This window comes from Phyllobates terribilis, unplaced genomic scaffold (assembly GCF_046119375.1).
Source record: "Phyllobates terribilis strain yellow unplaced genomic scaffold, ASM4611937v1 Scaffold_1__5_contigs__length_1240528914, whole genome shotgun sequence".
Taxonomy (NCBI): domain Eukaryota; kingdom Metazoa; phylum Chordata; class Amphibia; order Anura; family Dendrobatidae; genus Phyllobates; species Phyllobates terribilis.
Genome location: NW_027362761.1, coordinates 1,004,469,216 through 1,004,484,166, shown reverse-complemented (window position 1 = coordinate 1,004,484,166; position 14,951 = coordinate 1,004,469,216). Strand labels below are relative to the sequence as shown.

The 14,951-nt window shown below is 45.6% G+C and overlaps 1 protein-coding gene across 2 annotated transcripts in view; it reads left to right on the top strand.

The window, feature by feature from the left end:
- GALNTL6 (polypeptide N-acetylgalactosaminyltransferase like 6) overlaps window positions 1–14,951 on the top strand; it is a 3,351,701-nt gene that overhangs the window by 2,699,346 nt on the left and 637,404 nt on the right. For both annotated transcript variants that reach the window (XM_073656298.1, XM_073656306.1), the window contains exon 7: window positions 5,909–6,026. In XM_073656298.1, coding sequence (XP_073512399.1) covers window positions 5,909–6,026 — 118 coding nt within the window. The remainder of the gene's footprint in view (window positions 1–5,908; window positions 6,027–14,951) is intronic.

Below are 14,951 nucleotides of genomic sequence, written 5' to 3'. Positions count from 1 at the left end.
TCATCAGGCGGTTTTTACATTGAAATGTCTGGGAAATGTGAGTCACACAGCTGAGGAGTTGTGGTCAGCTCTGGAGAACCAATTTCATGAATGGTTGTCTCCACTGGACCTGAAACCAGGGAAGGCCGTGTGCGACAATGCTGCAAACCTGGGTGCGGCCCTTCGCCGGGGCAATGTCACACACGTGCCTTGTATGGCTCACGTGTTGAACCTGGTTGTCCAGCAATTTTTAGCCCACTATCCCAGACTAGATGGACTTCTGCAGAGGGTACGGTCGCTGTGTGCTCACTTCCGCCGTTCGCATCCCGCAGCTCAGCGACTTACATCTCTACAGAAGTCGTTGGGCCTGCCACTTCACCGGCTAAAATGCGATGTGCCTACCCGGTGGAATTCAACTCTGCACATGTTGCAGCGACTGTGGCAGCACCGACAAGCCCTGGTGCAATACGTTCTGACGTATAGCCTGGGCCAACGAGATCCAGAGGTGGGGCAAATCACGCTGGAGGAGTGGTCTCAGATCAGGGACCTATGCACCCTTCTGCACAGTTTTGAAATGGCGACGAAGATGTTTAGTGTTGACGATGCCATTATAAGCATGACTATTCCGGCGATTTACATGCTGGAGCACATGTTAAACAGAATTCGGAGTCAGGTGGTGGCACAAGAGGAGGTGGAGGAAGTAGAGGAGGAGGAGTTGTATGCGGAAGGGCTAACATCTGCAAGGTCCAGACGGTCGGCAGCACCAAGGCGGCAGGCATGTGAGGGTGGGGGAGATGGTTTTACCAGGGCGCATGGTAGCAGCCAAACTAGTGAGGAAGGTGCAGGAGCCCAGGAAGAAGTGGAGGACGAACTGATGGAAGACTCATCAGATGAGGGAGACCTTGATCACATTTCTGTTGTGCGAGGTTGGGGGGAGAGGACAGAGGAAGGAAGCATGATTGTTACCTCGCCACCAACACAACAGGGACTTGGTGCTCCTGGATGCGCAACACACATGAGTGCCTTCTTGCTGCACTACCTGCAACATGACCCTCGAATTGTGAGAATTAGAAATAATCCTGACTACTGGGTTGCCACACTGCTAGATCCCCGGTACAAAAGTAAATTTGCAGAAATTATTCCTGCCATAGAAAGGGATGCACGCATGCAGGAGTATCAGCAGAGACTGTTGCAGAATCTTACATGTGCTTTTCCACAAAATACCAGTGGTGCACTAAGTGAATCTCACAGTTCCAACTTGCCAACCGTGGGATCGTCAAGTGTTCAGCACTCAAACCGTAACAGAACCACAGTATCTGCTGGTAACATCAATTTTGCGGAATCATTTCACCACTTTTTTAGCCCATCCTTTGCAAGGCCACAGGAGACAAGAAGTCTGACACATAGTCAACGCCTAGAGACGATGGTACAGGAGTATCTCCAAGTAAACATTGAAGCCATGACTGTGTCACTGGACCCTTGCTCTTTTTGGGCTTCCAATCTGGATAAATGGCCGGAGCTAGCCACTTACGCCTTGGAGATCTTGTCATGCCCCGCAGCCAGCGTTCTGTCTGAACGTGTGTTCAGCGCTGCTGGTGGTGTGCTGACAGATAAGCGCACGCGGCTCTCCACTGATAATGTAGACAGACTCACGTTCATAAAGATGAACAAATCATGGATCCGAAACGACTTTTCTACCCCTGTGTCATCCTGGGGAGAGTAAAAGCTTGATGATTGGTTAAAATCACCCTACCAACCGTTTTAAGCTTTCAAATTACTAATCATGTTTGTCTGTATCTTGGCTGGAAAATAATTTGGGCTTTGTAGCAGTGTGCAGCACTGATTCTATTAGGCCATCTATAATAAGCTCCACCAGATTTAAAATTACTAATCATGTTTATCTGTATCTTGACTGGAAAATAATTTGGGCTTTATAGCAGTGTGCAGCACTGATCCTATTAGGCCATCTATACTAAAGCTTCACCAGATTTAAAATTAATAATAATTTTTAGCTGCATCTAGCCCGGAAAATAATTTTGGGGCTCCGAGATGCGCAAGACACATAAGTGCCTTCTTGCTGCACTACCTGCAGCATGACCCTCATATTGTCAGAATTAGAAGTAATCATGACTACTGGGTTGCCACACTCTTAGATCCCCCAAACTTTTCGATCAACCTTTTCAATTTAATAAAGACCAAAAAAATGGTCATTTTTGAAATTATAAGCATTAGCACGTTGTTAGAAACTGAAATCAAACAGTTTTCAACTCAAAACTTTATTCTAGGTGATGTTACATTTTCACATAGGACCCCTTGTTCGAAAGGAGCTTCTGAACTCTCTCGTCCATTGAATTTGTCAGGTTTTGGATGGTTTCTGCTTCAATTGTTTTGCATGAGGACAGAATACCCTCCCAGAGCTGTTGCTTAGATGTGAACTGCCTCCCGCCATCATAGACACTCCTTTTAATGATGCTCCAAAGGTTCTGAATGTGAATCAGCTACATACTTCTTGATTGCCAAGACACTTCATCCTGATCATCGCACAATGTCGATTGTAGTCATGCCTTGACCTAAACACTCCACAATTTGTTGCTTCTCAGCAGCCGACACATCCTTTTTCTTTCCTATTTTGGCAGAAAATGTAGGCTGCTTAATAATGTGAGACAGCCTTCTTAAGTAGTCTTGCCTTTCATTGGACACACCTGCAAAACTAATTAGCACAGGTGTCTGCAATTGCTTAGTGATATAAAGAGCCCTGACACACATCACCATTAATGAGTTTAACTGACAAACAAACAAATTCTTCCCTTATCACTCCTAAACACTTTTTGCATAATAATTTGGAACACAGTGTACATGTGCTTTTCCACAAAACACCAGTGGTTCACGTAGTGAATCTTACAGTTCTAACTTGCCAACCGTGGTCTGTATGGAGTTGTTCAATAAAGGGCCCAAAATTAAGATAACATAGATGGGAGAGGTCTCTATGAATAGGAATTCCTAAGTATTTGATACCCTGTGAGGGCCAGGCAAAGGGAAAGTTGGACTGGATGGAATCCTATATGGATTTGGGGAGGGAGACATCGAGGGCCTCAGACTTCGCTGCATTGATTTTAAAATTTGACCATGTAACAAAGTGATCTATTTCAGCCATAACAGCATGGATGGATATATGTGATTGAGTGATATATACTAGGACATCATCAGCAAATAGAGAGCACTTGTACTCGGTGCCTTCCACCTCAATCCACCTAATATTGGGGTTATGGCGAATTGATGAGAGCAGGTGCTCCGTCACTAGGATGTATAAGAGAGGGGACAGAGAACATCCCTGCCTTGTCCCATTGGTGATTGTGAAAGGTGATGAAAATGTTCTGACGCGCCCCCTGGGCCTTGGGACACCAGGAGCCGGACCCTTTTTGGTGGATGCTGGTGGTTGTAGTCTCCGTGGCGGCGACCCGGTTCCGTGGCTCAGGGCGGTCAAACCAGTGGCGGAACTATTTATGTGGTTTTGATGTTTAAATGTCCGACTACGCCACCCGTGGATTGCGGTCAGAGTGAACCGCCGCTCCAGGGCAGACCGCTGAGGCTGGTGTTGTGGGTGCAGCAGAGCGTAGCATAACTCCCCACGGGAGGAGTATAGCCTCAGGGCAGTGTATGCGGAGGATGGGGGTGATGGTGCAGGGCAGCAGCAGTAACGACACGGAGTCAGTGATGCAGTCCAGGGCCTTTACTCACAGTTCTTATTATCCAGACCACGTCTGCAGGTAACGGCTGCCCACGTCGTACTGTGCTCACCAGGTGAGGGGCTCAGACAACTCCCAGATAACTTTGGAGCGCTTCACAGGACCCCCTTTGTGTGTCCTTTGTCTGGCCTTTCTTACCAACCCTTCTGTCTGGCTGCCTCGGGCCTCCTCTTGGTAAACTTGGCGCCAGTTTCCCTGACCCTATGTGGTGCCTTCCTAGCGGGTGTAGCGAGGGCCTGCGCCACATAAAATGTCACAGCCTCCTGTTTCTAGCTGAGGGTCGTTTCCTGCCTCCACTAGTTTCGGGGACCGGTCTCCCCCTTTGTCCTGACCCCTCCACGCAGGTGGATTCGGGCGTGCGGTGGCGACTCGCCCGTCCGCACCCCTGGGATCCCTCCGTTCCTCGTTCCTGGAGCCTTCTCCGCTCCTCTTCCTTCCTTCTCCCTCTTCCAGGCCTGGGCCTCTGTTACTAGGCCCGCCTCCGGAGCAGAGCTCATGCAGAGCCCCTGCTCCCTGCCACTTCTGCTCAGACTTCTCTGCACTGAACTAAGATGGTGCCCACCTTTTATACTCCCTTCTCAATGCACCCAGGAACTGCTTCCTCCCTGCTCCTGCACTACAGGGTTCCCCTTCCTCAGTGTTCCCACTCCCCCACTCCAGCCAGGGACAGGGACTGTCGTGCCCATCTCAGGGGCATATTGGTTGCCCTGCCCCACGGCAATGTGGTGTAATTCATGCAGGTGTCGGGTCCTGATCCACACTACATCCTTACCTGAGAGTGAGATATCACACCTCTGGGTGAGGTGCAATACCTCTGTAGCAACCGAGCCCTCAGGGTGCTACAGTTCCATTTATCTTCAGCCTAGGTGACGTATTGCGATACAGGGCCGTGATTTTGGCTATAGAAGGGTCCCCTAGACCCCTACCCCAAGCTTTTTAAGAGAATCATATATGGCGTGCCAGGAGACTCTATGGAATGCTTTCTCAGCATCCAACGAGAGTATCTAATTACAAATTTTTAACTGCATCTAGCCCAGGAAAAACTTTGTGCCTAGTAGCAGTGTCTGCTAGTCAGCGGATTATCCCGGCTGTTAAGCAAGCTACACCACCTGTAGTTTGGACACTTAATTTTTTCAAAGGAAATGCTTCGGGACCACTGGATACTCAGTGAAGATCATCAGGAGGCACCCCAAGGCATAGGGGCTGGGACTGGCAGTAGGATGCCTTGCGGTGGACAGCCGAGCTCGATCCTTTTAAAAGCTTTTTAACTGCAGCAGCTTTAGTGGACGCTACTGGAGCTGGAATTACGCGGCTGCTGGCATGAGACTTGCCCTCCAATAGATCCTTGTAAATGGATTTAAAGTGTATTCATTCAAATTAGAGAGACAATTTAAATGAAAAAGCTTAGAGCTGCCTCCACCACAGGGGGGCTCGCTCGACCCACCAGCGGACAGGCACCAGTATTGAGAGAGGGGGGCTGGCCGTCAGGGTTCACCGCGGCTCTGGCACAAACCCGGCGACGCGGAGGTGGCACGGGCAGGAGCGGACTGAACGTGTCGGCTTCTCACTTTTTGGATTTTAGAAGGGCATGACATGCCTATATCTGTGTCTCCCCCTCCTTTTACTCCTCCACCTCTTTTCTTTTCGCATGACTATATGTACTTGTCACTTTTCCATGTGTTAGTTGTGTCTTCTGAGCAGTTTGTCAGCTTTTGGACACCTTTGAAGGTGTTTTCTATATGTTTCTATGTGTTTTTGTTTGCCTGCCATTGGTTTTAACGGTGTTCGAAGGTGTTCGACGAACAGTTCGGCGAACACACGGGTGTTCGACGAACCGAACCGAACTCGAACACTGTGGGGGTGGCTCAACACTAGTTCTAAGGTGTTCGACGAACAGTTCCACGAACATCCTGGTGTTCGACGAACCGAACCCGAACACTATGGGGGTGGCTCAACACTAATATTTATGAGTATTTTCAGTTGATTGAGAACATAGTTGATGATCAATAATAAAATTAATCCTCTAAAATACAACTTGCCTAATAATTCTTCACACAGTGTAGAATGATTTATCCCTCTACCCACTTGAAAGCATTTGCACCAACCAAACAAAATTAATTTTTTTACTTTTTTGTGAATACATTGCTTTTACCTAACTTGTTTCTATGTTTTTTGTACCTTAGGTCTCCAGTTATGGCTGGCGGATTGTTTGCAGTTAATCGAAAATGGTTTTGGGAATTAGGAGGCTATGATCCTGGTTTAGAAATCTGGGGAGGGGAGCAGTATGAAATATCATTTAAGGTAAGAACAGTGACAATCATAGTATAGAAATATTACTTGAGTTCTACTTGTAATGTTTTAAAGGGAATTTGTCACCAGGTTTCTGCCACCTAATCTGAGAGCAGCATAGTGTAGAGACAAAGACCCTGACTCCAGTGATGTGTCACTTACTGGGATGAATGCTGTAGTCTTGATAAAATCACTGTTTTATCAGATAGAGACTATTACTAGCGGAATAGTAACTCTGCTGCCATGCAGTCTTCCATATTTATGATCTTTCTATATCACTGCCTCCTCAACTGATTAGCAGTTTTATTCCCAGACACACAAAGCTGTTGGTCTGGTTTGGGACTGTACATACAAAGCTTAGCAGTCTGACAACTGGCAGATATGCAGCAGATAAAATTGTGAGTTTATAGAACTGATAGCCTGTATCTTAGTAAGTGTTACATCACCCAGTGATTTTGAGACAGTTTTTTCGTGACACGTGGTACTCCATGATAGTGGTAAATTTTGATCGATATGAATTGTGTTTATGAAAATATCGATAATTTGACAAAAAAAAAGTAAATGTTGCCGTTTTTAAACTTTGAATTTTTATGCCCTTAATCAGATAGTTACACTGCAAAAATAGATAGTAAATAATATTTATTATATGTCTACTTTACTACAGCAATATTTTTGAAGCATATTTATTTTTGTTAGAAAATTAAAAGTTTATCAGCAATTTTACGTTTTTCCAACAAAATTTACAAAACCTTCTTTTATTAGGGATCACATCACATTTGAAATGACTTCAAGGGGCTATGTGACATAAAATACCCAAAAGTGACACCATTTTAAAAGCTGCACCCCTTAAAGTTTTCAATACCACATTCAAGAAGTTTATTAACACCTTAGGAACTTCACAAGAATTTTAAAAAATGTAGATGGAGGAAATGAAAATTTTTATTTTTCCCACAAAAATGTTGCTTTAGCCCCAAATTTTTCATTTTCACAAGGGCAAATGGACCATAAAATTTGCTGTGCACTTTATCCAGAGTACAATGATACCCAATATGTGGTGGAAAAATACTGTTTGGATACATGGCAGTGCTCGGAAGGAAAGGAGCACCATTTAACTTTTGGAGTGCAAAATTGGCTGGAATAGATAGCGGATGCCATGTCGCATTTTCAAAGCCCCTGATGTGACTAAACTGGGGAAACCCCTACACCCTACAAGTGAACCAATTTTGTTAACTACAGTGGGGAAAATAAGTATATCATACACTGCCGATTTTGCAAGTTTTCCCACCTACAAAGAATGGAGAGAGCTGTAATTTTTATCATATGTACACTTCAACTGTGAGGCTATGTGCCCACGATGCAGAAATGCTCCGGATTTTTTCCTGAGCATTTCTGCATCTCCGTGGCAGAAAAAACACATGTGGATTGTACATGCGTTTTTCCTGCCAGGGACATGCGGATGTGAAGCATTCTTCACATGCATTTCCGCATGCGGGTTGACATGCGCTTTCCAAGCGATTTTGTCATCACTTGGAAAGTGCTTTACAACTTGGTCACACTATATAAATCCATGCAAACTGCATGGATTTATATAATGTGACCCCAAAGAATGTCAAAAAAAAAATGTATACTTACCTTCTGATTTCCCCTGGAGTCTAGCTTCGCTCAGTCCTGGCTTGCCGGCAAGCTAAGACAAGCACACGGGGGGCCATCAGAAGGTAAATATAATATTTATTTTTTATTTTATTCTTTTTTTCACAGGTTCTATGGTAAATCCGCACATTGAAACGCTTGGATTGCGCATGTACAGATGCAGTGATGCGGACTCCAAGCGTTCCAATGCAAGTCAATGGTGAGGAAAACACAGCGCTTCCGCAAAATAATTGGTAGTGCTGCGTTTTTTTCCGCAATGATAACCCGCAGCGGAAATTTCCGCAGCATGTGCACAGCACATGCGGATTATCATTGGGGAACATGGCAGGCCTTCTACCATGCATTTTTAAGCGTTTCTGCAGCGTTTTTGCCGCTGCGGAAATGCTTAAAAAACGCATCGTGGGCACACAGCTTGAGAGACATAATCTAAAAAGAAAAAACAGAAAATCACATTGTATGAGTTTTACATAACTAATTTGCATTTTATTGCATGACATAAGTATTTGACACAATAGAAAAACAGTGATGATCGAGCATGCTCGCCACTATTCGATATTTACCTGAGCATCAGAGTGGTCGAAAGGCTCGGTGCTCGACGAGTATTTTTGGATTGATTGGGCGAGAGCTCGGGTCCCAGTCCCGCATTTTTGGTGCTTTTTAGATAGCAGATGAACATGCAGGAATTGTCTGCCAGTCACTGTAATGCTGTAGCCATTATTGATAAGCGAGCACTAAAATGCTCAGGTGCTCGTTGCTCAGGTCGAACAAATCGTAATACTCGTGTACTCGACCCGAATAACGAGCCCAATATACAGTACAGACTAAAAGTTTGGACACACGTTCTCATTTAAAGATTTTTCTGTATTTTCATAACTATGAAAATTCTACATTCACACTGAAGGCATCAAAACTATGAATTAACACATGTGGAATTATATACTTTACAAAAAAGTGTGAAACAACTGAAAATATGTCTTATATTCTAGGTTCTTCAAAGTAGCCACCTTTTGCTTTGATGACTGCTTGGCACACTCTTGGCATTCTCTTGATGAGCTTCAAGAGGTAGTCACCGGAAATGGTCTTCCAACAATCTTGAAGGAGTTCCCAGAGTTGCTTAGCATTTGTTGGCCCTTTTGCCTTCACTCTGCGGTCCAGCTCACCCCAAACCATCTCGATTGGGTTCAGGTCTGGTGACTATGGAGGCCAGGTCATCTGGCGTAGCACCCCATCACTCTCTTTCTTGGTCAAATAGCCCTTACACAGCCTGGAGGTGTGTTTGGGATCATTGGCCTGTTGAAAAATAAATGATGGTCCAACTAGATGCAAACCGGATGGAATAGCATGCCGCTGCAAGATGCTGTGGTAGCCATGCTGGTTTAGTATGCCTTCAATTTTGAATAAATCCCCAACAGTGTCACCAGCAAAGCACTCCCACACCATCACACCTCCTCCTCCATGCTTCACGGTGGGTACCAGGCATGTAGAGTCCATCCGTTCACCTTTTCTGCATCGCACAAAGACAAGGTGGTTGGAACCAAAGATCTCAAATTTGGGCTCATCAGACCAAAGCACAGATTTCCACTGGTCTAATGTCCATTCCTTGTGTTCGTTAGCCCAAACAAGTCTCTTCTGCTTGTTGCCTGACATTAGCAGTGGTTTCCTAGCAGCTATTTTTCCATGAAGGCCTGCTGCACAAAGTCTCCTCTTAACAGTAGTTGAAGAGATGTGTCTGCTGCTAGAACTCTGTGTGGCATTGACGTGGTCTCTAATCTGAGCTGCTGTTAACCTGCGATTTCGCAGGCTGGTGATTCAGATAAACTTATCCTCAGAAGCAGAGGTGACTCTTGGTCTTCCTTTCCTGGGGCGGTCCTCATGTGAGCCAGTTTCTTTGCAGCGCTTCACACGTTGACGTTCACACGTAGCGATTTTGATTCATTTTTACACTTTGCATTGCTTTCAACGGTGAAAAATACATTCACTTGTAAATGTAATTTTAACGTTTTACCACCTTATCTTGCCATGTGGTGTGTGAAACATGATCAGACACATCCTGTAAAGTGCTAAAATGACATGGGAACAGCATGGGGAAGTCCCCTGGAAGCATTTCTGTATCTCAGGTCACTGCCTAAATCCGTGGTCATCAGACTTCATCCTATATTACTGCAGTAATAATACAGACATTTTTGGCAATGTGACAAATATTAAAGTTCATTTAACATGGGCAAGGCGCATGGCAATGGATGGGGAAGTGGACGTGATGCTGATGGTGCACACAGAGACCGAGGCCGTGGGCAAGATGAAATTGTGCCTGCTGAGGGAGCACAACAAGCACCCACATCATGTCGACCTAGCTTCCTGTCCCAATTTCTAGGGAGCTGCGGAATACCACTCTTGAAGCCAGGCCATTGTGAAAAGGTTGTTAGTTGGATAGCAGATAAATAGATAATGCTTCTACTCAGTTTGTAACCAGCACCACCCTATCTACCACACGGTTCAGTCTCAATAGCCGTGAGTCTGGACCACATATTCCTCAACCTGATCCTCCTTTCTCCCACCATTCCGAGTGCCCGGAGACAAGAGATCCCACACTTGGACACTACGAAGAGCTGATCACTTTCCCATTAATAGATTAGGGCCTCTCGCCCAGCCCACTTCAAGTTGGGCAAGAGGAGATCGCATGTAGCAATGCCCAAATATTTGAGCAGCCATGGTCACATGAATGCAACAGTAGAAAAGTGCAATTACGGTCGCAAAAGGTGGATGACGATGATGAGACACAATTGCCAGCAAGTCAGAAGGAGGTCCAGGATGCGTATATGGAAGACGAGGAGGTGAACGATGAAGTCACTGACCCAACCTGGCAAGGTGACATTCATAGTAAGGAAAGCAGCACAGAGGAAAAGGGAGGTGTAGCAGCGCAACATGCAGGAACAAGCAGTGGGATGGCCACAGACAAAAGGCGGGCAACCGATCCCTGGAACACCAACACGAGGGAACTTGCCAGTCTAACTGTTAGGTCTTTCGGAGTCTGGCTCTTTTTTAAAGATTGTCCATATAACCCCAAAAAGGCCATTTGCAACATCTTCCATGCCAGCATCAGCAAGGGCAGCAAAACTACCAGCCTGACCACCACTAGCATGCTCAGGTACATGACAGAAAAGCACTCGACTGAACACCTGGGTTCACAATCAGTAACTGCGGGAGACACCACTGCCTATTCCGCTGTTGTGCCTGCACATCAATTCCCTGTCCATGGCACAGGCGAAGATGCCTCCCACCCTGCACGTGTCCTTGCACACTCGCAATCACCACCATCAGCAACCACGTCCACGTCCTTGTTCCAGAGTAGCATTCAGTTGTCCTTACCCCAGTCCTTTGAAAGGAAGCGCAAATACGCAGCCAACCACCCACAGTCCACAGCGCTAAACTGGCACATTTCTAGACTGCTTGCACTTGAAATTATGCCATTTAGGCTCGTGGAGGTGGAATCTTTCCGCGACGGCCATCCCTTGGTACTCAGACCTCAGCCACCACTCTTTCTCCCGGTGTGCCGTCCCCGCTTTACACAAGCCATGTCCCAGAACATTCCCCGTGCCCTCAGCAACGCAGATACTGGGAAGGTGCACCTAACCACGGACACATCGACAAGTGCTTGTGGCCAGGTATGATACATCTTGTTGAGGGCACACTGGGTTAATATAGTGGAAGCCGGGACCCACTCAGACCCTGGGATGGAACACATCCTCCCAATGCAGTGGATTGCTGGCCCTAGGTCAATCAGGGTTGCCCCCACATTCTAGAGCTCCTGCACCTCCTCCTCTTCAGCCTCCATTTCCAAAATGACCAGTCGGAAGCTGGAATCACTGCAGCATTGCCTTGGCCAAGCGGCAACAGGCTGTCCTGAAGCTAATATGCTTAGGGGGCAAACCGTATACCGCTGCAGAGTTGTTGACAGCTCTAAAAGAGCAGGTAGATCTGTGGCTGTTACTGCTGAACATACAGCACGGCATGTTTGTGTGTGATAATGGCCGGAAACTGGTGGTGGCTCTGAAGATAGGCAAGCTCGCACACGTACCATGCCTGGCCCATGTGCTCAACCTAGTGGTTCAGCGGTTTCTCAAAACCTACTGCCTGAGCTGCTTATGAAAGAACACCGTGTGTCTGCCATTTCAGAAAGTCAGCTCCAGCTTCCGCCGCCCTCGCCATGCTTCAGCAGTGTTTGCAGCTTGCAGCTCACTGACTGGTGTGTGATGTCACTACGCATTAAAACTCAACCTTGCAAATGTTGGGAAGGATTTGTGAGCAGCAGAGGGCAGTTGTTGAGCACCAGTTGATGTCTGACTTTGAAGACTCCAAGATGGTGAGTGGAAATGATGCCATAATTAGCATCACCATCCCGCTTCTCTGTCTACTGAAACGTTTGCTGCTTACAATTAAAGAGGAGGCATTGCAGGTGGGGCATGATGAGATGAAGCAAGGAAATATGCAGGGTGATTCCATACAGCCCAGCCTCATCTCATCTCAATGTGGATTGGGTGATAATGAGGAGGAAGAGGAGGAGGAAGAACAGAAGCTGGTTTCCTGTGCTACAGATGGTACTACCAACACAACATTCATACCGTCTGTTCAGCGTGGATGGCCTGAGGAGAGGGAGAATGAGGAGGAGAGCATGGACAGTCGTCCTCTTGGTCAGGACAGGGAAATCTTGGCTGTTGGTAGTCTGGCACACATGGCTGAGTTTATGTTTAGCTGCCTTTCCCGTGACCCTCTGGTTGTACACATTTTGGACCACAGTACTTACTGGTTGGTCACATTTCTAGACCCATGCTACAAGGAGAACTTTCTATTGCTTCTTCCCATCGCAGAGAGGTCTAATAAAATGCTGCAGCACCAGAAAGCCGTTGTTGAGGAATTATTAAAAAAAAATTCTATCTGAAAACGATGGTGGCAGAGGTCACAGTTCGTTGGACAATCAAGGAGTACAGGCGAGGGAGACACAAATATGATGCAGCAGAGGCAAGGGGAACACTGTCAAAGGGTCGGGACAGTTTTCTCAGAACCTCCCAGAGTCCAGGCCCTGATGTGCGGGGTACTTTGACAAGGAGGGAAAAGTTTTGGAAGATGCTGGAGGAGCACCATGCCGACCATACCAAAGTCCTCCGTGCTTCCTCAGAATGAACAAGGGCTGGATTGGGCCAGACTTCTCAACACCACTGGATGATAGCAGCGGAACATAAAGTCAAGTCCAGTGGCTTTTGTGGGGGTTTATTCCCATATACAGTACAGACCAAAAGTTTGGACACACCTTCTCATTTAAAGACTTTTCTGTATTTTCATGACTATGAAAATTGTACATTCACACTGAAGGCATCAAAACTATGAATTACCACATGTGGAATTATATACTTAACAAAAAAGTGTGAAACAACTGAAAATATGTCTTATATTCTAGGTTCTTCAAAGTAGCCACCTTTTGCTTTGATGACTGCTTTGCACACTCTTGGGTACATGCTTCCTTATTTTGTCTATTTTCTGTTGTCCTCCTCCTCCTCCTCATCCTCCACTACCATATCACCAGGGTGAACATGATGCGACACCCACTTCATTTTTTTTAAGGGTGTTGTTTATGATACCAGTAGGAATTTGTTTTTAGGCCTAGCTCAAACATTCTATATTTTATACCGTATGTTCATGTATACCCCCAAGGGGCAAATGTTTTTCAGCCATGCACTTAGTTCATGGGCATTATCAGTATAGAAGACCCAATCCTTAAGACTGATAACACTTTTTTAATGAGGACCTCCTCTACATCTCTTCAAAGGGGTTTAGGAGTGCATACACTTTTTATGGCAGCCCTTGTAGTTACTGCATGGGCATTAGCACTATAGGAGGCTTACTCCTTTCTAATGGGAACCTCCTCTATGTCTCTTCAAAGGGGTATTGGAGTTTGTCCTAATTTTTGGCAGCTCTTGAACTTGCTGCATAGACAATAACAGTACATTAGACCCACTCCTTTATAATGGGAACATTGGTTTATTGAGGCTCTCCTCAACATCTCTTCAAAGGGGTAACATAGTAACATAGTAACATAGTTTGTAAAGCCGAATAAAGACTTGCATCCATCAAGTTCGACCTGTTAGTTCTGTAATTGCTAAAGTTGATCCAGAGGAGGGCAAAAACCCCAAATGATTTAGCCAATCTTCACCTGAGGAAAAATTCCCTCCCGACACTGAAACCAGCAGTCAGAATAAATCCCTGTATCAACCTACTATTTTATTTTATTTTTAGGTATACGCTGAAATCTACCTGGTATCTAGAAATGCATCCAGTCCCCGCTTGAACTGGTGTAGTAAATCCGACATTACCGTCTCCTCACTCAGTGAATTCCATATTCTCACTGCTCTTACCGTAAAGAACCCCTTCCTATGCTGGTGCTGAAACCTTTTCTCTATCAGTCTTAGTGAATGCCCTCTTGTTACCGTAATATCCCTCCTTTTGAACAAATCCCGGGCAAGATCTCTATACTGTCCCCTAACATATTTGTACACATTTATTATGTCCCCCCTCAACCTTCTCTTTTCGAGGCTGAATAGTCCTAGTTTTGCCAACCTCTCTGGGTATTGTAGTCCCTCCATTCCCTTTATTAATTTTGTTGCCCTCCTTTGTACCTTTTCAAGCTCATTTATATCCTTTCTATATATTGGGGCCCATAACTGAGCACAGTATTCCAAGTGTAGTCTGACCAGTGCTTTGTACAGTGGAAGAACAATGTTCTCATCCTTTGCAGCTATACCTCTTCTAATACATCCCATTACCCTGTTTGCCCTTACAGCAGGGTATTGGAGTGCATCCAAATTTTTGGCAGCTCTTGAACTTGCTGCATACCCAATAACATATAGGACCCGCTCCTTTATAATGGGAACATTTTTTTAATGAGGCCCTCCTTGAAGTCTCTTCAAAGAGGTATTGGAGTGCGTCCTAATTCTTGGCAGCCCTTGCAGTCACTGCATATGCAATAATGGTATAGGAGACCTACTCCTTAATAATAGGAACAAGAAAGCATAGCCAGTTGATAACCATCTAGCAATAGTGAGGGATGACTGCTGTCCCTCTAACAATAGTAAGGGCCCCCTGATGGCCTTGTAAAAATAGGCTTTGTGACTTTCATAGTCCCTCCTTCATAAATTAAACAGGATGTGTCTGATCATGTCTCACACACCACATAGCCAGATAAGGAAGTAAAATGTTAAGATTACATTTACCGGTGAATGTATTTTTCACCTTTGA